Source organism: Phlebotomus papatasi, chromosome 1 (genome assembly GCF_024763615.1).
Source record: "Phlebotomus papatasi isolate M1 chromosome 1, Ppap_2.1, whole genome shotgun sequence".
Taxonomy (NCBI): Eukaryota; Metazoa; Arthropoda; class Insecta; order Diptera; family Psychodidae; genus Phlebotomus; species Phlebotomus papatasi.
The window spans coordinates 106716925-106742824 of NC_077222.1; the positions used below are offsets into that span (position 1 = coordinate 106716925).

Consider the following 25900-nt stretch of genomic DNA (forward strand, 5'->3'; position numbering starts at 1 on the left):
CGATCAGACGAACACAGTGAAATATTCTAGCCACATCTCTGTGATCAAGAGTCTCTACGACAGCCCAGAAAATAATACACATCCCAACAATAAAGAGAACCAAAACTAAAAAAAAAAAACAGGCACAAGGGGAAGAGACGAGCAGAATTTTTGGCAATTTTTTTTCTGTATTCACCTTCAATCTTCACTCGTTGTCTCTTTTAGCATTTTACCTTTTCCAGAGAGTCCAGAGAATCAAGAGATCTCTCCCTCAAACAAATACACTGCTACAGTTTCCAACTTTAATTCCTTCTTGGCGGGTTTTTAAACAGCACACCATCGAATGCCCACAACCACCGTCAAACATCCAACATCTCGCGTTCTTTTGGTGTGTGGCTGCATTCGAAAAGTGCTGCTTTTTCTTCAAACACACACTCCACTGAAATTGGATGGTTTAAAAAAAATTCCTTCTGCTGCAACCACTCAGAATTGCCCAAAAATTGGCTAGAACTCTACAAAATACACTCTATTGCACCCTCACAGGACACCTTGGCACATTTTTTCGCGAGAAATCGCACTATTTCCTACCAAAATTGGAGATTAAACCACCACGACGCTCGAGCACTACACCAAGCTGATCGCGACCATCTCCATTCTGGCACTGAACTGAGATGGGAGCTCTTGTAGCTTGGATCTCTTCGCTCTGCAAAATTGCTACCTGGGAACGCACCTTCTCACACCATCAAACCACCATCGTACCTTTACAGGGTGCCTCTAGACTGCACAGGTGAGCTAGAGCGAGATCACCTGTGATCACTTCGCGATCACCACAAGATCACTATTTTCACCGTTTTTTCATCACTATCAATCCACCCACTGCAGTTGGTAATCCACGTCACTACACCGCAATGTGCCTCCTCAGTAAATTGTGATCCTTGACCAGACTGCGATCCTCACAGCAGACTGATCCCGTATGGTTCCTCCACTGAAGAGATCAACACTCTTCAGCGATCACTTGCGTTTTGTTTCAACAATTTACAAACTTCTTTTTCTCACTTGTCTCCCGACCAAAAGGTATTAAAATTGTGTTGGTGTGTCGCATTCCATTCTCGCGCGATCTTTCTCTCTTTCATTGCTTCAACTTCAAGAGAGAGCAATATATATAATAATTCCTTGATTTTGCGATTACTATATATCTCTGCTCCGTAACCCTCAGGGGGTCGTATTTTGGCGCATTTTCTGTTAAGAAAAAATTAGCATCTGCTACCGTTTGACCGTTTGTCCATGTAGACGATCAGCCTATAATCGCCAATAAGGAGCTACTCTTATCCCTTATCGCTTATCCTTTCAAATTCTTTCCATATCAAACTAGGACGATTTCTTGCAAACGACTTTCTGGAAACGAACCCCTGTGAACGACTTCTTGCAAACGACCCTCTGTAAACGACCTTCCTACAAACGACCTTCTGGATACGACCCCCTCCAAACAACCTTCTGAGCACGAACCCCTGCAAACGAACTCTGCAAACGACTTCTTGCAAACGACCCCCTGCAAACGACCTTCTGGAAACGACCCCCTGCACACGAACCCCTGTAAACGACTTCTTACAAACGACCCCCTGCAAACGAACCCCTGTAAACGACCTCCTGTAATCGACTTCTTGCAAACGACCCCCTGCAAACGATCTTCTGGAAACGACCCTCTGAACACGACCCCCTGCAAACGACCTTCTGGAAACGACCCACTCCAAACAACCTTCTGAGCACGAACCCCTACAAACGAACTCTGCAAACGACTTCTAGCAAACGACCCCCTGTAAACGAACCCCTGTAAACGACCCCCTGTAATCGACTTCTTGCAAACGACCTTCTGGAAAGAACCACTGCACACGAACCCCTACAAACGAACTCTGCAAACGACTTCTTGCGCATAAACGCCTGCAAACGACCGCCATGCACCCGACTCCATGCAAACGAACTCTGCAAAAGACTTTGCAAACAAGGACCTTCAAACGACCTTCTGGAAACGACCCTCTGTAAACGACTTTTTGCAAACAACCCTCTGTAAACGACCTTCTGGAAACGACACCCTCCAAACAACCTTCTGAGCACGAACCCCTGCAAACGACCTTCTGGAAACGACCCCCTTGCACACGAACACCTGCAAACGAACCCCTGTAAACGACCCCCTATAATCGACTTCTTGCAAACGACCCCCTGCAAACGACCTTCTGGAAACGACCTTCTGAGCACGAACCCCTGCAAACGACTTCTTACAAACGACTTATTGCAAATGTCCCCCTGTAAACGACCTTCTGGAAACGACTCTCTGCACACGAACCCCTGCAAACAAATTCTTCAAAGGGCTTCTTGCAAACGACCACGACCCCCTGCAAACGACATTCTGAAAACAACCCCCTTGCACACGAACATCTGCAGACGAACTGTGTAAACGAATTCTTGCAAACCACCCCCGTAACCGATCTTTTGGAAACTACACCTTGCACATGAACCCCTGGCAAACGACTCCCTGAACACGATCCTCTGCTAGCAAATCCTTGCAAACGACTCCATGCAAACGACCTTTTGATGCTATTTCAATGAGAAATGCAAAGCCACATCTTTGCTCTGAACATTTTTTTAGTACATGGCTGTTCTCATTTTCTTCTGCATTATCGACATTTCTTTTTATTGGTTCCTATCACGACTGTTTGGTGGTTTCAGAACAAGAAAAACAAGAAGACTGAGGAAAACAAAGAAAAGTAAAATCTAATAGCGTAGAAGAACATGAGAACAGCCATGTACTAAAAAACATTCAGGACAAAAATTTACCCTTTCCATTTTTCTTTGTTATCCCAATGAAAAAAATGTTTTCGCATTTTACTATTCTCAAGAGCTTCTGAGAACATTACCACCAGAGAACAGTCTATTGTTCTCAATTGCTTTCGTCTTTATTTTGTTTTGCTGCCTGTCTCGATTGTTTTAGCGTCTTCACCGTGTTCTAAAACCACTAAACACTCATGACAGGAACCAATGCAAAAAAATTGATTATGCAGCATGACTATTTTAGCATATTTAAATGTTTTTTTTTTGTAGACCAAGTACTACTTTTTATCACCAAATGAGAGAAAGTCTACCAATTTAACTAATTTTAATGCAAAATAATGCAAAAAAACAATTAATGGGACAGAATTAATTTGTATTCAAAAATTTAATTTTAGCAATTCCAAAATAACACGGTTTTGGAGAGGAAGGGAAGGATGGAGAGAAAAATACAGGGCATGTTAACAATACTTGGGTCAACGCATGGGAGGGGGGGGGGGGGTTCTTCAATGGTATTAAGTCCCTATCTGAAACCGTTTGGCTTCTAGAGCTGGCAACAACCAAACGAACAACATGTCAAAATTTCTCAGAAATCGTCTGAAACGCAGATAATGTTGGGAAAAAGCTCTCGCCGGGGGTGGAAGATGGAAATTTTAGGGAGTAAAAAAAAACCGAAGGATTGTATTACATATACTGCTTTTCTGTAGAGTTCAATCAGTTCAATCAGTGAAAATTTTGTTTCATAATCTCAAAAATATAACAAAATTAGGCAGATTTCTGCACAACCGTTTGGAAGCCAATAAACGTCAAAATAAGTTTGTCCAGGTAGCGTTTTGACCATTGACGTATATTTTTCATTTGACGTTTGTTAGGTTTCAACGGTTCTTGCTCATTTCTGAACCAAAGTTTCAATTCTTTACTTTAAATATTAGGAGTGTCATATCATAACATAATCCACTACCAATTGAAATTCAAGAGGGTTTTGTTGACAATGGAAAATAGACCACGCCCGAAATAATTTTATAAAGAACGACAACACCGAAAATATCACATTCAAATTTTGCTAACTTTGTGTTTTCTGCGGACCCTCAAAGGATAAGAAAGCCTTGGGGTGGGGCAATTGACGTAAGTGGGCGTAACTTCACAAAGGGCGTGGTATAGTATTATAGGCATTTTCATTCCACTGACTCACCTTTTCGAGTATTCAGCAAAGCCTAAAACCTTGAAACCTGGATAATCTTGCGAGGAGTCCCATTTTCTCTCCCTTTTTCGCAGGATCGGCCAGTAGGGGAATTCTGTAATTTTCGTGGCATTGACACGCGTGAGTTCGAAACCTGACAATGCCATTCGAGCTTTCTTTTTGTCATTATATGAGTTCAAAAATGCAATTAATTGAATTTTTAATGAAATTCGTTTACTTGATGATTTTATGAAAATACAGTTTGTCTTGGTTGATTTGTTTAACAACATTCATTGTCATTTTAATTGCCAGAAATCTCAAATATGTGACTTCTGACAATGTCACGTGAGCTGAAATGGCAATGTCACGGCTACAGAATCGCATTTTCGAAAAAGCTCTCCTAAGATTCGAACCCAATTTGTCATATGGCATTGCCAGAGCGTTACAGAATTCCCCTGGGAATACTTGGGACAAAAACTAATTAAAAATAAAACTCATAACAATGAAAATTCACTTTAATGATAAAAACGCTTCCTTGCTCTCTACACATACAAAAAAATAAAATAAAATAAAAAGGAGGTAAATAATTGAAAACTGGGGCAAATACATTAAACTAAGATCATTATAATTCTTTCTGATCCTGTTTTTTTTTTTGTTAAGAAAAATACATTTCAGACTTAAGACACTGATAAATGTAATTCTTAAAACTGGGAATTAAAATAAAAATTGCATATAAATTCCATAAATATGACTTGAAAAGATTAATTTTCGCTGTTATTTTTGGCTTCAAGTTAATTTTTTTCTTAATTAGGGGAAATTCGAATGAAAATGTTTGACTGAATGAGAAAGGAAAACACACAAAAAAACAAACATGACAATGATTTTGTTTTAAGTATTTTAGCACAATAAGAAGATATTTTCGCTTCTTCTGTCTTTTAATCTTGGCTTTTTGTTTTAAATAAATTACTGATAGTGACCTATAAATATTTCATAAAAACATTATGAGATGTTTATGTTAGGGTCCGAACATCCCTCCACTTTCCTGGCTTCCCTCTTTTAACAATTTTCTCAGTCTCTTTTTCATTTAACTCTTCCTGCCATTTTCTTTTTTAAATGAGTAATATCGAATAACTTGCATTTAAAAGTTACTTTTTTAGAGCATTAAATTGTCGTTAAAAAATTACCGATCATCCCCAAGAATAGTATTCAAAGTTAAGTGAGATATTTTAAATTTAAACCCTCATTAAGCACTAACTGGTACAATTTCGTGTTAATTGAACATTCCTACAAATAATTTTTCTATTTATATTTTATTATTATTTATTTAAACTTAGAACAATGTTCATGGAAATGATCGACGTATTCCTCAAAATTGTTTAATAAGAAAATTTAAAAATTTTGAATGCTATAAATAAAAAATAATAATAATAATTTAATTTCCGGGATTATTTTTGTATTAAGTAATGTGATCGTATACTGTGAAGCATCTCAGAACAATCAGAGTTCTCCTAATTGCCGTTAGAGGCAGGGTAATCACGGTTAAGATGTATAATATTTTTCTTATAAGTTTTTATACTTTTTTTTAATTTGTTTTTTTTTTCAGATTTGGAAGTAAAATTAATTAAAAGAATGCAATTTTTGCACAGCTTAAATGAATATAAACAGTAAAATAATTAAATTGGATCTGTAAAATATTGAAAAATAAACATTTAGACCTTTGGTAAAAATTATAAGACAATTTTGACATTGACAGAAAACGAATTTCAGAAAAATATAGCGGTAGTTTTACACTGATTAAGAGAAATGAGTTTTGGTTTAAGATCTTTTGCTGATCAAAATTTCATTTTAGCTCATCAAAATTAAGAACAAACTGAAAATTGAACTGAGATGATCGACCAAGGTAGGAATTCAACGTTCCAGAAGCTCTGAAACCTTTTGGTGATCGTCGTAGTCGGTCCAGACCTGGCACCAAATGATTATCACCTTTACAAGCATTTGCAAAATTTTCTTGATGGCACAAAACTGCCCTCAAGTAAGGCTTGTGAAAATGGTCTAGTCATGTTTTTTACCAATAGGGATGATGACTTCTTCAAACGAGGAATTATAAAATATTTATTAAAATAGACGAAAGTTATCGAACAAAATGGCGCGTATTTGATGTCTTAACGATCCTAATTCATTGTGGACAGTAATAACCTTCCGAAGAGGACAAAGTCACTCCAAAGCCAAGCCAAACTTATTCGAAAATCGAACACACTTTGACATTTTTGACACTTCACACACTTTGACGTTTTGACACTTCATTTGTCAAAAACGTCAGAAACAATGTGTAAACGTTTGTTGCAAAAAGTGAGTTTTCGTAGTTTTGTAGAATTTCAGAATGGCAGATCGTTTGTATTGCAATTTCATTAAAATAACTGTCCTTTCATGAACTCTTTCACTTTTGTTCAACTCGTCGATTTAAATTTTCGAACTTCCAACGGGGTTTTAGGCAAGTTCCTTCTGATATACACAGTAAAAGAAATTAACACTATTATAGTGTGTAATCTTCCACACTACTATTAATAGTGTTAAATTTAAAAAAAAGTTTTTAATTTAAAATTGTTTAATTTAAAGTTGTTGAATTTCAAGATGTTGAATTCGGAATTGTTGAATTTTTATGTGTAAACTCAAAAATTGTTGAATTCTGTTTATGTTGAATTTTCATTTCATTTCGAAGATTTTGATATTTTGCCTTTTTAGACATTTATAATGTTTCTTCCTGTACTCGGGATCTCCCCGTAATGATGAATGATTACATCTGATGCTCGGATCTTCACGTTCTACTTATTATGCATATAAATATTTGATGTTCTATATGACTTTTGCCCAATGAAAAACATCTCGACTGAAGTATAAGTCTTAAATGGAAAATCAATAATTTTTACACAACTTTTGTTTAAAAATTCAACAACTGACAGACAAAAAAAATACCATAAAGTTGTGTATTTTTTCACACTATAATAATGTGAAAAACTATAATCATACTATAATAGTGGTAATTTTTAGATTTTTTCAACAGTTTTAAATCCCGAAACATTGTTAAAAAAATGTTATGACAATAATTACGTGACAATAAATTACCAAAATGTTGTGTACTTTTTAAACATTTTTATATTAAGCAACTAAAATGGTCGATTTTGCACTATTATAGTAGTAGAATTTTACACATTTTTTTCTGTGTAGTGTACCTTCGAATCGGTAAAGGAAAAACCTCAACCGGGGAGAGCTCTCAAATCGGGAGAGTTATTACTGAACGAGAGGATTATATGAATTTAATTTTGAAAATAAAGCTCAAAAGGGCTCAGAACTTTTTACTTCAATTTTTTCATTTGTCAAAAAACGATTTTTCTTTATTTTTTAATCGATTTAAATTTAACGCTGTCAGACTTTGACAGTTAGTTTTCGGTTTAAGATTTTTTACCGATTAAAATTTCGTGTTTGCTGACCAAAATTTCAAAGTAACAAAATGGACACTAAATGCTAGGAATTCCTAATTCTTTAGTGTCGTTTTTATTGACAATACGTGAAATGTTTTTTTTTAAATAAAAACAAAAACATCAAATGTAAAAATTTGTAATAAATATGTAATATTTTTTTTACATAAGACAATTTAATGCTCTCTAAAATATCGTTTCAATGGCTAGGGAGAGTTGATATTCCAATTGATACAAATATTGAGGGACAATTCGTGTTCTTTGAGCACTTTACGACTTATCTTAATCATTCGCTGCAAACTAAATTAAACTTGCTTTCATTTCTTGTATTTTCTATCGACTTAGATTATTGATATAGAGCGTATGCAGCTCTGTACGTGGCATATTCTCAAAGAGTGCAGCTCTATTTTGGCCTTCGCCCTTCTTCACCCAATGACCATAAACCCGGAAGGCACAGCCATCGATCACCTAGAGAAAAAATTTAATCATTGAAAAGGACGAAACATTCGTCAAATCCAAATTGGTTGAGTACCTTTCTCAGCACCTTAACCCTGTAAGGATCCTTGAGGGCTTCCTCAACTTTCAGCGGCTCTACCGTGAATCTCAATCGTCTGATACGCACAACAGCCCGTACACAGAGGATTGCATAAAGGAACTTCTTTCTGGCATTGAATAAACTCTGCCTCCTCTTCTGCAAAATCAACCATAAATACTTTAACGTCCAATCCTTTCTTAAAACGCATTGCGTGTGTCTTTTTTTAGTAAACCAAGGCACAGAAAAAAAAGAGAGACAGTGATAAAATGAGGCAAAAGCATGCAGTGAAATTAATATAGAATAATAATGTGTTATACTTGTGGTTTAAAGCTTGACAAAGATGATTAGTAATGCGAGCCCTTTTTGTGTTTCCACCACAGCGACAAAGCAAGGCAGCTTTTTTCTACGTTCTCTTCTTGATAATTCTTTTTTTCAAGGGTTAATCCGCAGGCGCAATTGCTCTTCAGAAGAACAAATTTCACTATCACACATTTTTTTATTACACACGAAAAAAGAAAACAAATTTTTGACAAAATATTACTCCCTTCAATTCTGCGATAAGTTAATCCTCAAATCTAAATTTAAATAAACCTCATTGGAAAGCTTTTTATTTTATGTTATAAAAGTAATTTTTTCTTCTAGACAAGTTTATGAAACATTGCGAGTTCGGTTGAATGCCGCTAGTGGCGCCACACTAGCATTTTGACATCGTAGAATGAGGAATTGCACACTGGAAAATTTTTACTTCCAGCGCTTCCAGCCAAATTCTACTGGAAATCAGAAATTGACTAATTTTTCCCATAAGACGTACAATCAAATAAACACTGGAAAGATTTCCAATTAAGTTTCCAGTGAACTTCCAGCTCTGCCAATTAATGGCACTTGACACTAAAAATATCGTCGTTTTCCCAATAATTCCAGTCCGCAATTAATAAAATCCTTATTACTAATATTTTCCAGAGGAATTCCACATCAAAAACTATTTTAGAACGTTCTTATGCCTCGTAGACTTAAAAAATTGATCACTGAAAATATTGCCGATTATCCAATTATTCTTCCAGTCCCTATTTATATAAAAATTAAAGTAAGAGGAATTGAACGAAATACCACAGTCTACTTAATTTTCCACTGATCTTAGAATCATTAAACAATTTCTAATAGAAAAAATCCCAGGGGACTTTCCAGTCAAGTATTAAACGTATTTATGACGCCATCTAGTTGAATTTTTGAAATTACCGAATACTGAATTATTTGAGTGCTCTTCCAGTTTGTCACTAAACAAAACCCTATTGTAAACATTTTCCAGTGGACTTCAAGACAGCTATTGATCCCTAGACAACATTTGCGATTGCCCAACTATTCTAGGAATCTTTCAGTTCACTAGTCAATAATTCCTAGCTGGAATTTTCCAGTAGACTTTCCAGTCTACTATGAAGCACTGGAATCAATGGATCAATAGAAACACTAGAAGCGAATTATTCAAACGAAATAGAGCACTGAAACCGATTTTTCAATTATTCACCATTAACAAAAAAAAAACGATTTAAAGCATTTTCCAGTAAACTTCCAGTCTACTATGAATCTGTTTTTCAAAGTTACGTTAAATAGTTTTGAGGAAATAATCCCTAGACATATTAGCAATTTCCGAATTATTCTAGGAATCTTCCAGGTTACCAATAATTAATTCCTAACTGGAATTTTCCAGCAGGATTTCCAGTCAACTATTAATCACTGAAATCAGTGGATCAGTAGAAATACTAGAAGCGAGTTAGTAAAACGAACTAGAGTATTTTTTCTCAATTATTAAGGTGCTATTCCAATTCACCATCAAAGAAAACCCGATTGGAAGCTTTTCCAGTGGACTTCCAGTCTGCTATGACACTTTTCCTCAAAGTTCCATTAAACAGTTTTGAGGAATTAATCCTTGGACATATTAGTAATTTCCCGATTATTCTAGGTTCCAGGTCTCTAATAAATAATTCCTAACTGTAATTTTCCAGTCTACTATTAATCACTGGAATCAGTGGATCAGTAGAAATACTAAAAGCGAATTACTGAAACGGACTAGAGTACTTAAATTGATTTCTCAATTATTCCAGTACTATTCCAGTTAACCATTAAATAAAAACCAATTGGAAGCATTTTCCAGTGAAATTCTAGTCTGCTATGACGCTTTTCATCAAAGTTGCGTTAAACAGTTTCGAGGAATCAATCATTCGACGCATTAGTTATTTCCCGATTATTCTAGATTCCAGGTCACCAATAAATAATTCCTAACTGAAATTTTCCAGCAGGATTTCCAGTCTACTATTTGGCACTGGAATAAGTGGATCAATGGAAACACTGGAAGCGAATTACTGAACTAACTGGACTAACTAAACCAATTTGCTAATTTATTCCAGTAATATTCCAGTACTCCATTAAAAATAATCTGATTGGAAGCATTTTTCAGTGGACTTCTGTCTGCTATTGAACTGTTTTTGAAAGTAACGTAGTTTTGGGGAACTGCTCTTTAAGTTTATTACAGATTGTCGAATTATTTTGAGGATATTCCTGTCCACTGTTTAAAAAAATCATTACTGGAAGAATTCGAGTAACTTTCCAGTGCACTATTCGCCTATTTTTTTTATAGAACAACCGCTAGAATCCAGAAATTTCACCATGGAAATATTACAATTTGGCTAATTATTTCAGTACTGTTTCAGTCCATTGTTACACGATTTCCAACTAGAAAAATTCCAGTGGACTTTCCAGGCAACTTTTAAAAAATTTTATGTTAATCTTGTCGCCAATAAACAAAACACTTCGAAAACTACGGACTGGTCAATTTTTTTCACTAATCTTCCTAACCATTATTAAACAACTCCCAAATGGAACTTAAACTGTAAAGTCCTTTTAGTATATTTTCAGTCGGGTATTAGAATTAAACACTGGAAATAATACCAATTGCACAATTATTGAACCGTCTTCTGTTAAAAAAATTCTAACTGATAAAAATTCCAGTAGACTTTCCAGTCCACTATCAAGATGTTCTTTTTTTTAGTACCAGTCCACCTTTAAACAATTCCCAGCTAGATTTTCCAGTGGAATTTCAACCTACTATTAGAGATTTTCTTTTTAAATATCCTTATGCTTCAAAAAATCGAGAAATTGACCACTGGAAATTTTAAGAGTTACTAAATTTTTCCAGTGAAATTCTAGTCCGCTGATTAAACTTTCCCGATTGAAAAAAAATCCAATGGACTTCCAATTCTCTATTAAAAGGTTTTACAACATTATTATTGTATTTTTGAGATCTAAGAAATGAAACAAAGGGATTATTGTAAATAATTCCCGAACTTTCCAATTGATTTCCAGTGTATTGTACAGTACACTCTTGCTAATTCGATTCCTTCAAAATCGGAGTATTTTTTCGGAATCTAAAATAGAATCAAATCAATCGAATATACTAAATTTGTTATTGTTTTTTTGATGAGAATTTCACAAATGCCTGAATTTTAGATAGACTTCTGTACACTGAGTGAGAGAAATCCGAAAAAGTTAAAATAACATTCCGGAAATGTTAATTTAACCCTGCAGTATTGATCCGAAATCGGTGTAAATATTATGCTTTTTAGGTGTATTAGGGGTTAAAGTTACCCTTTTTCATGTTAATTTTACACTTAAAATAGAGTAAAATTTGTAAAATTTAGAGTAAAAATAGAGTAAAAATGTTGATATATTTTTACACCTAAAAAGTGTTAAAGTTATGAGGAAAAGAAGTTAATCAAACCCTCTTTTTTTCTCAGTGTAGAACTTTTGACTTTCTAAATTTCTCTTATTCCCAGAGTACACTTGACTCTTCGTTATCCGGGTGACTGGGGGACAAAATGACATTTAGGTTTTTTGAATCTGGTCAACGGTTTTTATATTTTCTGCTGCGGGAATTTGTTTTCTGTCGAAAAACAACAGAATTTTCTTTGTGGTGTGTTTATGTTTCATTTTGTAGCACAATTGTGTGTCAAAAACTTTAATTAAAATGAAAATAACACATTAATTCACTCTGGACAAAATGCATGTTTCGAAAAAAAATCGTTTTGAATACATCAACCGCCAGCGTTTGGCAGCTGTCACCCGGATTACGAAGTGTCGGATAACGAAGAGCTGAGTGTATTTCGTTTTGAACCTAAAATGAAGCTTACTCCGAAATTTTCGGTAAAGTTCCGGAGAATTTAATCACATTCAAAATTCACATCTTTGTGTAGATCCAAATAATTTCACTTGTTCTATGAGTAGATGGCGCGCTAGCTAAGTGACTGTCAGTTAGTTCGAAAAATTTAAAATTCGAATTAGACAGTTCAGAATTTCGAAAATTCGTCATCAAGTAATGAAAACGGGCTTTGAAACTTTTAAATCGTAATAATTTTCCTGCCAGGAAATTTTAATCTTTTCGTTATCGCAGAATTAGGGTTTTTTGTCCAACAAAAACTTCGACTTTTACAGCACGTCAGATTAGCGACATATAAATAAATAAAAATAAACGTAAAGAAAAAGAAAACTTGAATATGTACACAACACAAAAATGGCACTAATGCCTCATCCTGGCATCTCATTCTGTATGAATGTCCCCACAAAAAGTTCTTCATTCGTACCAGTGCTATTTCTGAGATACGACTGAATCTCCTTGATTTGGTCGATAGACTTCGTTTAAGTGTTCCAATGTCTTGCTCAAAAAGCTGGTGAATATAACAGAAGAAATTTCGTGAAATAGGGAATTATCGTCAAATGGGTGATTTTGCCAAAATCATGAAAACATTTTTTCTTTTAAAAGTGATTTTGAAGGGTGCAACATTATCCAAATAAATTTTTGCTGAGTGTTTTTTTTCTCTACAATTCTACTAAGAAAAATATCTACAAGTATTTAGAAAAATAAATGATTTTTTTTGGGAGGGAAAATGAAGAAATTAAAATAAATCAGTGATAAAAAAATAAGAAGTTACTGAAATAAATTAAATAAATGGGATAATTGAGATGAAGATAAACATTTCACTTACAACTGTATTGAAGAACGGATGCCGAAGAGCTTCTTGCACTGTAATACGTTTTTCTGGATCAACCACAAGACACTTTCTTATCAAATCTTTGGGATCCTCTGCAAAAGAAAATATTTTGTCCATAAACAATTTTCCAGCGAGAGATAATTCTCTTCGGCAAAACCTGAAATATCTGCCCATTCAGGAGATGTAAAACTGTACTTTCCCTCCATAATATTCCTCAGCATCACCATTTGCTTTCGATGCCAGAACGGTGGACATCCCACGAGGAGTGTAAACATTATCACTCCACACGCCCAAACATCAACTTCTCTCGAATATCCCGCAGCATCTTCAAACATGCTGCATTTGAGCGTCTCCGGAGCCAAATATCCAGGAGTTCCGCACAAATCTGCCCAAAAGAAAACCCAAGACGTAGTCATAAGCGGAAGTAGTAACACTAAAAACCACTCAAATGACAAAATACGCAACCACAATCATTCCCTGAACAGGTGATCCTATTGTCGTCGGATTAAAATAGTGCTTCAAAAACATGGCAAAAAAAAAGTTGATCAAGTTGTTTGTTGCACTTGAGCAAAATGCTCTCTTATCTTAATGAAATCAACATGGGAAGTTTGTCATTTATACACTCGAGAATAAAATTGAGTAAACATAACTCTTGCACACCAGAAATTCGCGCAAATTGCATTACACTCACCAAAGAGTTTCTGTCCAGGCTCGAGATGTTTGGCAAAGCCAAAATCTGTTATTTTCACATTTAAACTGTCATCCAGCAAAATATTTTCCGGCTTTAAGTCCCTATGCACTATATTCGCAGCATGAATATATTCTACTCCTTCAAATACTTGTCTGCAAAAAAATCAAAATAAAAACGATGGAGCGGCTTTAGGAATCTGGGACAAAACTTTTGTGCAGAAGTTTGTGCAATTGGTCAGCATGGTCATCAAAAAAAAGGGACTTGAGAGTGAAAAAATGGCCAGTACAAATCTAACTTTTAGTAAACAGATACTCCGGCGTTTCCGGCGCACCTTTCTCTGAAAAAAATATCTCGTAAATAATCTCGTAAAAAAATTGTAAAATAAGTCAATTTATATGGAAAAGTAACAAGATGTTTGGCTACCCCTGTCGCCATAGGGATTCTCGTAAAATCTTTTCATTTTCAACAAGATTTCCTGTTAAAACCGAATCCACCAAAATTAATTAACAAAATTCTTGTAAAAGTTTTGTCAAAATCTCGTTTTCATGGGAATTTCTCAATAGATGGCGTTGCAAAATATATCGTTTTCTCTTTCATTTTTATCCCTTTCTCTCAAAATGGTCTTGGAATATTTTCTGTCAAATTGATTATCAATTTGGTGGATATAATAATCACGATTTTCATGCTTTTTGTTATATATAGTAATTAAGCCGGTATGCTGTCTGCAGGAAATGGTTAAATAGGACCTTAGAGACCATTTCCGACTACAAAATCGTCATTTTTTGGTGAATAAAAAAAAGAATACTGACAAAACTTTTACAAGATTTTGTATATTATTAGTAAAAAATGTGCAGTATCCGCTATCAACAAGATATCTTGTTGAAAATGAAAAGATTTTACGAAAATCCCTATCTCGACAGGGGTAGCCAAACATCTCGTTACTTTTCTATATGGGGCAACAAGATTTTACAAAACTTTCACGAGCGATTTTTATCAGAGTTCACATCAGGAAAATTTCATAAAGTCAAAATTCGCATCCTTTTCTTTCTTAAAAGCTTGGCATATGGCTATCATATTCTTTCAAACTCTTCTTCTTCTTTTGGACATCACAATAAATTAAATTTAGTTCAGTCCAATTTTGAGTCCGAAAACGAATTTTGATTTCATTAAATTTTACTGATTTAAAAGGTGTACCGGACGAATAAGGAATGAAATATTCATTCCTTTCAGTAATGAATAAAATTATGATATTATCTCCGGCACACCTTTTAGATTAGTAAAATTTCATGGAATCAAAATTCGCGCCCCTTTCTCAAACATTTTGCATATATCTATCCCACTTTTTCAGAATCAAAATTCAGTGGAACTAAATTGAATTTATTTTAATGTTTAAAAGAAGAAGAAGAGTTCGAAAGAGTGTTATATAGACGCTTACAAAACGTTTCAAAAAGAATGGAATGTCAATTTCGATTTCATGAAATTCTTCCTGATTTATAAAGTGTACAAGAGACATTTACTGATTTAAATCAAATATTTTACTAATATTTGAATTTTTACTAATATTTAGTCTTATGAAAATATACAATTCTTAGGAGCCTTAGGAGCATTACAACTTCGAACGACTACCGACAGGGGCGCTATAATCAAAACATTGATTTTCGAAATTTACGTTTCCAATTTCGACGAAATTTTGGTATGTTGTAGCTGAGGCTAAGACCTTTCTAACGGTGGGTCACATTAGCCTATCGATGTTACATGAGTCGACTTATAAAAAATAATTTATTAACAATAATAAATTGAATTAAATTAAAAGGGAAATGAAAATAAAACTCCTTATATCTGGTTAATCGTGAATACTTATAGAGTGATGATTTGAAGCTGAAATTGTGAGATTGGACAAGTTCAAGACCAATTCTCCCGCTAAAAAGAGGGTGACATAAAGTTGCACAACTTTCGTTTACACTTTTTGCCACATACAAGAAATTTTCCTCCTTGTCCAAGGATATCTGAATTTTTTTCTACCATGGGGATATATTCTAGAGATGTGTAGTTATGTTGAGTAAAAATCTCATTCAAATATCTCAACTAATTTGGAAAATATTCAAGAAAAACATGAAAAAATGGTACAAAGTTGTGTGATTTGACGGTATCCAAAAATGAAAAAAATCGCATGACGCGTTTTCGAGCAATCCCCAAAAAAAACATAGGCAGGGGAGGGGTGGGAGAAAAATGAGGGGCATGATAATGATCCTTGGGTCGACTTATGGGGGGTCCTCCGAAGGTCCCAACTCGCTATCATTTACCGTTTGGCCTCTAGAGCTGGCGACAGCCGGACGGACTGACGGACAAACTAAAAAATTATTTGTAATTTTGACCATTGATTTTTATCAATTTTAGCCTTTGAAAATCCCAAATCGGTTTATTTCAAGGTCAATTCAAGGTTAAGGTCAAAATCAGCCTCTCCAGAATGGATATCCCTGAACATAATACGGACAATCTAGGATGTATTTGGTAGCCTTATAACATTTTATTTCAGTAATCTGAGTACATAGAGCAAGTTAGAATTTTACGTTTACCACTACGGGGATAGTTTTAACTAATTCAGATTATTCAAAAACTCAATATGCCTCAAGAATAATTTTTTCCTAGGAAACATCTTCCAGTTTAATAAATTACAATATTGATTTAATTTACTATAAAATCCACGAAGAACTCTGAATTTTGATAGTTTCAGAACACATTAAAAAATTAAAAATCTTATATACAAAGATTTAAGGAATTTTATATTTTTAAAGTAATTTAAAATATTTTGTTTTAATTTTTATTACAAAAAATTATTCATTATCTTGTGCTTTCAGTAAAATAAAGCATGCATTTTTGGTATTGATCTGATTGATTTTATTCCAAAATTAAAAATTTATATGGTTGTCCGGTAATTGTTTTTTGAATTTTTTCAAATATTAATGTAGTTCGTATTAAAAAAAATATATTTTAAAATATGTTCAATAGATCGGAATTTTTAAATAAAATGTTCAAGGCAGTGCCCTTCAATTGTAGGCCCTATGAATCTCTTGGAACACAAAGCCAGTAATACGGGCTTCAGACTTAAAGTTTAGCCATTTAGCTTAATGGCCTCTACACATTGGGAGCAATTTTTGTCAAAAATTGCTTTTTTGAAGGAAATTCCCTGCAGCCTTGTAGGGGGAAACGTCAAATTTCTGTCAAAAACGCAATTTTTGACAAAACTTGTTCTCAATGTGTAGACGCCTTAACTGATCTAATTTCTTATCAATTGAGATTTCTTCGAAAAATTAAATTTAGGATTGAATTATTAAGGATTAATGACAAGCTAGATTCTGAAAAATAAATAAAATTGGTTGCGATTTAGGATTTTGAGACCTTCCGGAATTGGGCTTAACCCCTAGTCTGAAGACCGCTTAAACCCAAGACTGGATTTCTAAGGAAGCCCTAGAGCCCGATCCGAAAGCTTTGGCAAGAATCCATTTTTTTAAGGTTGATTTTCCCTTAAGGGCCCGAAGAGACTCAAATTGATTCTTCTTTACCAAGATCCTTTATCGCCAAATTTTACAGGTTAAATAATCTCGAGGATCAGCCTTAAGCTTAAAATAGACACAAACTGATCCTCGAGAATATTTAGCCTGTAAAATTTAGTAGTAAAGATTTATCCCAAGCAGTCATACACTGAGGACTCAGGGTCATCAATTAAAGGTCCTTTACATAAATTTCCTCCATTTAATTCTTTTACTGCCAAATTTTATAAGCTAAATATTCTCGAGAATCATCCTGAGTCTATTTGGCCCCTTAGTCTATTAGAGAGTTTAGGCACGTCGTTTATTCGCCATTCTTTAATTTTGTTAATATTTTAAAATATTGCAGTCAAAATTTAGTTTTTTTTTAAGTCAAAAAACGACTTTAAAAATAAATCAATTTATGAAAAGAATTGTTTAAGTTTCGAAACAAATATTTAATATTGAGAAATAACTTCTGCATTATGGCCCCCACGCATTGGAAGCAATTGTTCGTCAAAACTTGAATTTTTGAAGAAAACTGTCAGCATTGCTGTAGTTGGAAACGTCAAAATTCTGTCAAAAATGCATTTTTTGACGAAAAATGTGCCCAATGTGTAGAAGGTTTTACAAAATAATCACCCATTTGTCGTTTCTCAATCTTCAAAATTCAGAATAAAAACAAAAATAGAAAACATTTGTTTTTTCTAACTACGCATTGATAGAAAAATTATAGCACATCTCTTTCCAGAATAACTCCATAGTTTATCAGTTTTTTTTGTCAGCACAAATAAATTATGTTTTTTTTTTTGTAGTGTCACAAATTCTTTGGCCAAACAGAAGTTTCCAGAAAAAAGAATAATAGTATTCCAGTTGATGAAAGGCAAAACATCAGACAAAAAAATCCCAAAATGACCATTAATATTGGCTTTTAATGTTAGACACTCGAAATTCTCGTATGGATAATTTCTTAAAAGCATTCACGCCAAAAAGCAAATTCTCCACAAAATCCAGAATTTGTAGCTAAAAATAAGTGATTTTTTTTGGTGTTGGTGTGATGAGAGACGCGTCTGTTTAAATACAAAATTAAATTGTCTCAGGGGTGATAAAAAAAAATTTATATAAATTTCCACCTTGGACTCTGGCCGATTTTCTCCAGGCAGCCCCTTTCAACTTTTTTTTTCTTTTGGTTGAGATAAACAAAGAAAATCTGGTGAGATGCGCGTAAATTGCAAAAGTTCACAGGCCAACAACAAAAAAAATGAGCAAGAAAAAATGTAAAAAAGTGTAAAATGGATGGAAAAATACCTCATAATGTAGCGCGTCTTCTTCTCGGACAGTGTCACGACGGAGGTGAGATAGTCAAAGAGTTCACCATTTTTGCACAGTTCAAACACCAAAAAGATAAAGGCATCCGACTCAAAGACATCTTGCAGTTCAATGATGTACGGATGCCCCATCACTTGGCGCAAAATGGAGATTTCCTGTCGTGTGGCGTCCAACATTTGATGAGCTGACGCCTCTGTGGCTCCTTCGGCACCCAAATCGATGATCTTGGCGGCAAATTCCCGACCAGTCTCCTTCTCAATGCACCGCCTGACTGTCGAGCTGATGCCTCTGTTTTTCCCATTTTGGGGCCACAGTCAGGAAAATGCGAGAGACAGAGACAAGACAATCAATTTTCTGGGTCAATGGGAGACTTTTGCCTTGTTTTACTTTAACTTTTCTTTTTTGCCGGGAATCTTCCAAAAGATGCGCACATTTTTTTCCGGCATCGTCACACTCTCTGACGACATCTCCACGCCATTCAATTTTGCTTAACTTTAACATAAATTTTGCTCCAATTCCCTCTTCCTCTCCCAAGATTTTCCTATGGCCCATTTTGCTCTGTGCGTTCATTGAAAAATTCACAGATGCTGAGATTCCACTCAAAAGGTTACTGTACTGCGATAATGTAATGGAATTTTCAGGAGTTTTTATTTACGAAAGCAAATTGAAAAATAAAAACAACGAGAGTTCAATGTAGGGGGAAGTGGGGGGCACTTTTGAAACTGGAGCACCTTTAAAATTGGGATTTTTCACCTATTTTTAAATAAAATTGAGCCTTTTTGTAATATAATTTAGATACACAAACAGATTGAGAATCTAAATTATATCACGATAAAACTCAATTTTATTTAAAAATAGATAAAAAATCCCAATTTCAAAGGTGCCCCACTTCCCCCTAGGCTTTCTTTTTTAAGTCAAATTTTTAATTGAAATATTCGGAATATTAAAATACTATTCCCAGAAAAAGCTCAATTTGAAATACCTTAGTCAGGTCAGTTATATCGCATGAAGCATAAGCATCATTCAAATTTTTCAAATTTTACCGAAGTCGTTTGATTTTTGGAAATGCTGCTTTTATGCGCTGAGACGTTTAATACCTTCTTATTGGGTTGGTAATTAAATTTATCGGTCGTTTTTGAGACAGGGGAATTAATAAAAGCCATTTGATATTAATGATAGAGTAAGTGTGCCAAATTTCGGCACAGTTGCATCCAAGCGCCAAAGTCCCAAGTTTGAAATGTAATATTTTTAATAGAAATTGATTTTTTATTCTTTCTTTTGTAAAGAGTGTTGCTTCGAACCTTGTAGAAAGTTTATCGTCTTTATTTACATTAAAATCATTCTTAATACATTTTAAAATGAATAAAAATATAGACATAGCTTTGGTGCCCTATTTCGGCCACCTTCATTCTCATAGTTCCTTGCCCTTCAGGAATTCTTCCAATGCCTTTTTCAGATCATCTCGTTTGTCGAAGCTACGTTTTTTATTATTCTTTTGCATTGTATAATCTCTAGAGTACGTAAAATCTAAAATTTCATGGAAATTCGAGAAACCAAAAAGGTGGCCGGAATTGCAAGCTGGCCGGAATTTGGCACACTTACCCTAATTGATGCACCACATTTAGCCTGATTCAGCAATATGATGCGAGAGAAGAAGAATATCAACTGTACACTCTGGTAAAAATAGGAAGATCATATTGATTCACAAATGGATCATATCTGATCATTTTACAAAGAATGGATCAAATTTGAAACTTTAAAACGCTATGAGTGAACACCAAAGGTAGCTTTACATTGTTTTTATTCGTTTGAATAAACTTCGAAAAATCTATATTTCTCAATGGATCCCAGGCTATCTTTTATTTTTACCACTGCCAGTGTAGATTTCACAACCTTTAATCCTGACAAAAAATCTTTCTTCGAAATATTTGCAATCAAAGAAAAATTATTTAAGAAAACTCATTAGGGGAAACCTGGGCAGAATTAGCCAGTAGTAGAATTAGACAGTGGGGTGTTATATTTTTGTATATATATTATATTAAATGTAATTTAAATTTTGTACTTTTTTAAGATAAAATAACTAAATAATAACTGAAAGAATTATAAGATTATAAGATAATTAAGATAAAATAACTGAATAATCTTGTTAATACATCAAAAAAAAAGAAAATATACTGCTTTTTTAAACTTTTTGACTTGATTTTTGATTTATGTAATCCCTTCACTCCCTTCCTAACTAACCATTGCAATATTTATCATTCTAATTTAAACATGTTTTTCATAAATTGTACGCAAAGAAAACTTTAAATTACTGGCTAATTCTGCCCCAGACTTCCCTAATTTAAATCACTAATAAGGCAAGATTTTTGGGAAAATTTTGGCTTAGGTTTGGTTATTAAAACCGAATGATCCACTTAATCTTGAAAAACCATTTAAAATGCTTATTTTTATAATTTTTTGAGGCCTTAGGAAACTGCGCTAAAAATTATGTCTGAAACCTTTAAGCTGCTTAGCCATTAATTTTTTTTATTGGCAAATTTCCACTTTAAATTGAATGACTAAGGACAAATGCTCTATTATATTCCGAAAAACCAATAAAATTGCTTGCTTTTTAGCTTTCTTAGGATTTTAAAACCTTCGGGTACTGGGCTAAATTTCTAAGTTTAACTTTGTTCACGAAGTGTTTAATTTCTAAAGATCGGAAGAGTGATATTTCTAAAATCGACTAAAAAATATTGCCCAATGCTTATTTAAATTATTTGTATTACAAATATCTGTTATATCCGTCAGGGAATCTGTAAGGACGAAGCCCTTAAGGCAATCGCGTGTATGAACGTCTTGGTCGCCAGAAGTTTCTCCAGAACCTTCAGCGTTTCTCTTAACGATCGATCCCCTACAACGAACGATCCAACATGAGCTAACTCTCATTACTTCCTACGTCTCCCAAAAGAGTAACTCACAGGCTAAGACCGTCTTCAGACTAGAGGTTTAGCCCAGTTCCCGAGGGTCTCAAAACCTTAAACAGCAACCGATTTTATTGATTTTTCAAAATGTAATAGGTCATTTGCCCTTAATAATCCAATCCTAATTCAAAATTTTCCAAAAAATCTTGACTGATAAGACATTAGAGAAGTTAAGCCATATGGCTAAGCCTTAGGTCTGAAGCCCGTATAAGGGCCTTGACAGACTTGAAGAATAGCCGAGAGATGGCTTATACGGGCTTCAGACCTAAGACTTAGCCATATGGCTTAACTGCTCTAATTTTTTTATCAATCACGATTTTCTGAAAAAGTTAACTTAGGATTAGATTATTAAAGACAAATGACCTATTAAATTCTGAAACAGTAATAAAATTGCCCGCTATTCAGGATTTTGAGACCTTTCGGAACTGGGCTAAACCTCTATTCTAGCGTAATTACATTCGAAATAATGGTTAAACCACATTTCTGTCATTTTCCATTAAGTCGTCTCTCGGCTTAAGTCGCTTAAGTCCTAATTAAGTACCTAACACTAGGAAGGCTCAAGCGCTCTTAGGAGAAATCGGCACGGCTCCGAGAAATATCTATGATGTCAATTCAAATACGAAAAGGGGGATTAACCTTAATGATGCAACATTTTTGATAGGACGAGTAAATGTTGTTAGCTAACATGCCACTATGAATACCGCGAAAATTAATTGAAGAATTTTCTTTTAAGGATGTGATATTTACCCTCTACATTCTATCATTAATTTTTAGTTTTTCCGGTTTTGGAGGAAAATTTTTAACAAATTCCATTCAATTCTTAAAGTTATATTTTTTAATAATAGTTTGCCGATGTTTAATGAAAAAGAATCTGTCAAGGGTAAAATGTCAAACTTTGATTTCCTAAAGCCTTTTTATTATCTTTTATTATTTATGAATTTTTATTATTAACTTTATAGAAAGCTCATATAACTCCCTAAAAAAAAGTGTATAAATCTTTAATTTTTTCAAGTTCTAAGATCAATCTAAAAAATCCAAATATTCTCCTAGACATTTGGAATTTCGGAAAACCCTATTTAAAAATTCGGAATTTCGGAACATGATAACTTCTAGTAAAAATTTAATAGATTACGCAGTTCTGGAGTATATTTAGAAGATTATTTAAGTCTTTTGATTTAATATCTTAACTCAGGAATAAATCGAGGTCCTACAAAAAATATCCTAGATTTGGACATCCTTATAGTTTGTAATCATCCACAAAAAATGGATTTTTGTCCGTTTTATATAACTAAAAAAAAGTTCTCCGCGAATATTCATATTATCCGAAAGAGTAAATTTTCTTTTAACAAGTTTTAACCCTTTAAGGGCGATTGTAACACCGGTACATAAAAACCATAAAGAAAATAATTTTTCCTGACTAATACCTAAAGTTATTTTTTCCTTATGTCTGTACATAATTGTAAAGTATACGGTTGAAGGAATCTAGGAAATTTTTTGCCAGTCTCCAGCTATTTGCTGTAGTAAATATTTAAGCTAAAAAATGGCGAATTTTTAAATTCTCATACTGAAAAATGATTTTATTTGTTTTTTAAACTGTAATTTTGTTTTTAAGCAAAACCCTTTTGGGAATAAAAACTACATTACTAATGCGTAATATTTTTCTTTAGACTGAAAATTATTATTCGTTGTGTTGTCAGAAAAAATACTTAAAGTTTCAGAATATTTCTGTCCCTATTGCACGTAGAGGTAAAAAATGCACCGAATCAGACTCTGTTGAAGTTTCCGAAGTTAGATGTAAAACGTTTCACAAATTTTGTTTATCGGTTTAATTTTTATTGTTGATTTTCGGTCCGTAAAAAGTGTCTCCTCGTTAAAGGGTTAAGACGATGGTCCGAACTTTGTACGAAATTCCAAATTTTACCCTAATACGAAATCTGTAAATAGATTTTCAATGACGAAACAGGGACGTTTTCCAGTTACAGTAGACTCTCGCTAATTCGGCTCTTCTAAGATCGGACTACTTTTTAATTCAGGCAGCAGTTAAATTTGAAAAAAGTTTGCCAACAATTTTCAAGTTTTCGAATGAAGCTAATATGCTCAACTTTGCCATGGTTTGTTTTAGTTATGATGTGATTTTGCATTATTGAAGGGTTTTCATGAAATTCACAATAAATATGCGTATTTAAATTTAATATTAGTACGCAGGTAAACAAAAAATCGTTGCATTTCAAAAAATTTCATGCACGAATTTCTCTCTAATTCGGGTGACATTTCAGTCCCAAATGCCCGAATTTGAGAGGGTCTACTGTTATATCCCCTCCGGAATTCCTTGTTATCTTCTAATGTTTTAAAACATTTCAAGGAAAAGCCGGAAAATCATACAATTTTTTTTAAGAGAAACACTTCGAAAAATCTTTTACCAAGAATAAAGACTTGTGCTCTAAACACGCTTACGACTTAAGCCGAGAGACGGATTAACGTAATTGTAATCAAAATAATGATTTGACTAAATTCCTATAAGTTTCTCACTAATTAAACCATTCCTCGGCTTAAGTCGAGAGACAGATTAGTCAGAAACTGATGGAAATGTAATCTGATCCTTATTTTGATTATAATTACGCTAAGCCGTCTCTCGGCTTAAGTCGCAAGTGTGTCTAGGGCTTTACATAATTTATCGCAAAGTAAAGGGTTTTTGTATTTAGAAGCTTCACGTCCTACATTCTTATCGGAAACTCCTCAGTCAAATAAGACTCTTGTCCAATTCGCCTTTTCTCTGTGGGCACCAAAAAAATCCCAAAACTTTCGAGAAACTTCTGCCCAGTGGAAGTCGCTGGACTTGTTAGAGAATGTTTGTCAATAAACGCAGAAGCTTATCTTGGTCAGAAGATGCTTCCCCCTTTTTTCCAGCTTTTGTCAGCAAAAGCAGTGTCGCAAAATCAAACAAAAACCGAGAGAGAGAAAGCAAAAGAGGAGCAAAATAAATGTTACCCAACAAATTGTTTCCAATTAATTAGTGAATAAATAAAATTATCGCAAATTGTGCACTGCCCCCACCTAAAATCGCATTGTCCCACATTTTCCGTGGGCAAATATTTGCAGTGGCATCTGAGGAATGTTCCCGGGTGCAAGGAAGATTGGAAGCTTACCTGCCCAGGATCTCCTTCGGTTCGTATTTGGCATAGAAGCCCTTGGCGGCATCTTTGTCCGGCAAGAAGTCATCCTCCTCCTCATCTTTGGCCATCTTTTCACTTTTACCTATTTTGGCGAATGTCTGTGGCGGATCCCCCACGTTGTCACACCACGGCTATTTTCACTTTTCACGCACTTTTCATCAATTTTCTGCAACCCCTTTCACGCGTTGCGACACTTTTTTTCAATGTCAGAAAAAGGTTAAGTAAAAAAGGGCAATTTTTCAGCACATTCCACTCAATTTGTGAACATTTTCTGCACGCAAAACTATTCACTCGAGATTCCTCTTGTAATTCAATGAGATTAATTAACACTTTTTCACGGCAGTCCAGGGAAAATTGATGGAATTCGCGAGGAGAGTGGAGCTGAATACTTTTCCCGACCACTTTTCTCCCTCTTTTATTTTGACGTGCCTCCTCAGCTCGTGTAGCCCGGTGAGCCATACGCACACCAAAACTGCTTGCTCAACCTACGCACTGCTCATGACATTTCGTTAGGGGTTCGTGTAATGCATTACAATCAGCTGATATAGAGGTTTTCAATTTTATTCAAATTTATTCAAGGAAAATTTGGCTAGTGTAAATTTGATAAAACTTAAAAATTAAAAAGTTAATTATATATATCGTTCAATTTAAAATAAATTTAAGAAACAATAATCTTCGAATATTTTAAAATAAATATTTTAACAAAAACAGGGGAGTGGGTACCCTTTCTTCATAAGAAAACATCCTAGAAAATGTTGTTCGGATTGCAGCCAAAGGAAAAAAATGTGTGATTTGGAGTTATCCAAGGAGATAGGCCAAGCAGTGATGTACGAGGGTCTTAAGTTGTGCATCGTCCTAAGATTAAGATTTCGTCAGTTAAATCAGCATTTGTCGTAACTTTCTTTTGACAACTTTTCAGGAGAGGAAATTTTCAGTTCAGCATTATTTTTCTTAAAAATGAGCCCCGAATGCGATACTTTTGAGTCAAAATAATAAAAGTGGCACTAATAAACTGTAAGTTAACTCGAGAAAAATCTTTATAAAATGATTTAAAAGCTGCAATATTGAGAAATATGTTAGAAGAAACACAATAATATTTTATCGTAACCTCCATCGTTTATAAAGCCGTAACTTCCAATATATGGAAATCTTGGAAGTTACGACAATTTTCTAATATGCATTATA

The 25900-nt window shown here is 34.2% G+C and overlaps 2 protein-coding genes across 3 annotated transcripts in view; both read right to left on the bottom strand.

Annotated features, from left to right (window-relative positions):
• Positions 1–642, bottom strand: part of LOC129799094 (tetratricopeptide repeat protein 28) — a 67379-nt gene extending 66737 nt beyond the window's left edge. The window contains exon 1 of the mRNA XM_055842725.1: positions 213–642. The gene's annotated coding sequence lies outside the window, so the exon portion shown is untranslated. The remainder of the gene's footprint in view (positions 1–212) is intronic.
• A 3837-nt stretch (positions 643–4479) lies between these two features.
• On the bottom strand, positions 4480–25213 carry LOC129799096 (phosphorylase b kinase gamma catalytic chain, liver/testis isoform). Of its 2 annotated transcripts, XM_055842728.1 has the most exons (8): positions 24689–25180; positions 18559–18867; positions 13724–13875; positions 13190–13417; positions 13027–13124; positions 12625–12708; positions 7991–8149; positions 4480–7926 (listed from the first exon to the last, which is right to left on the bottom strand). In XM_055842728.1, the coding sequence occupies exons 1-8, from the start codon at positions 24781–24783 to the stop codon at positions 7792–7794; spliced, it is 1260 nt and encodes a 419-aa protein (XP_055698703.1). In that variant the 5' UTR covers positions 24784–25180; the 3' UTR covers positions 4480–7791. The 2 variants fall into 2 exon arrangements, with proteins under 2 accessions (XP_055698703.1, XP_055698704.1); XM_055842729.1 differs by lacking the exon at positions 12625–12708 and having other exon boundaries at positions 24689–25213.
• Positions 25214–25900: the final 687 nt, after the last annotated feature.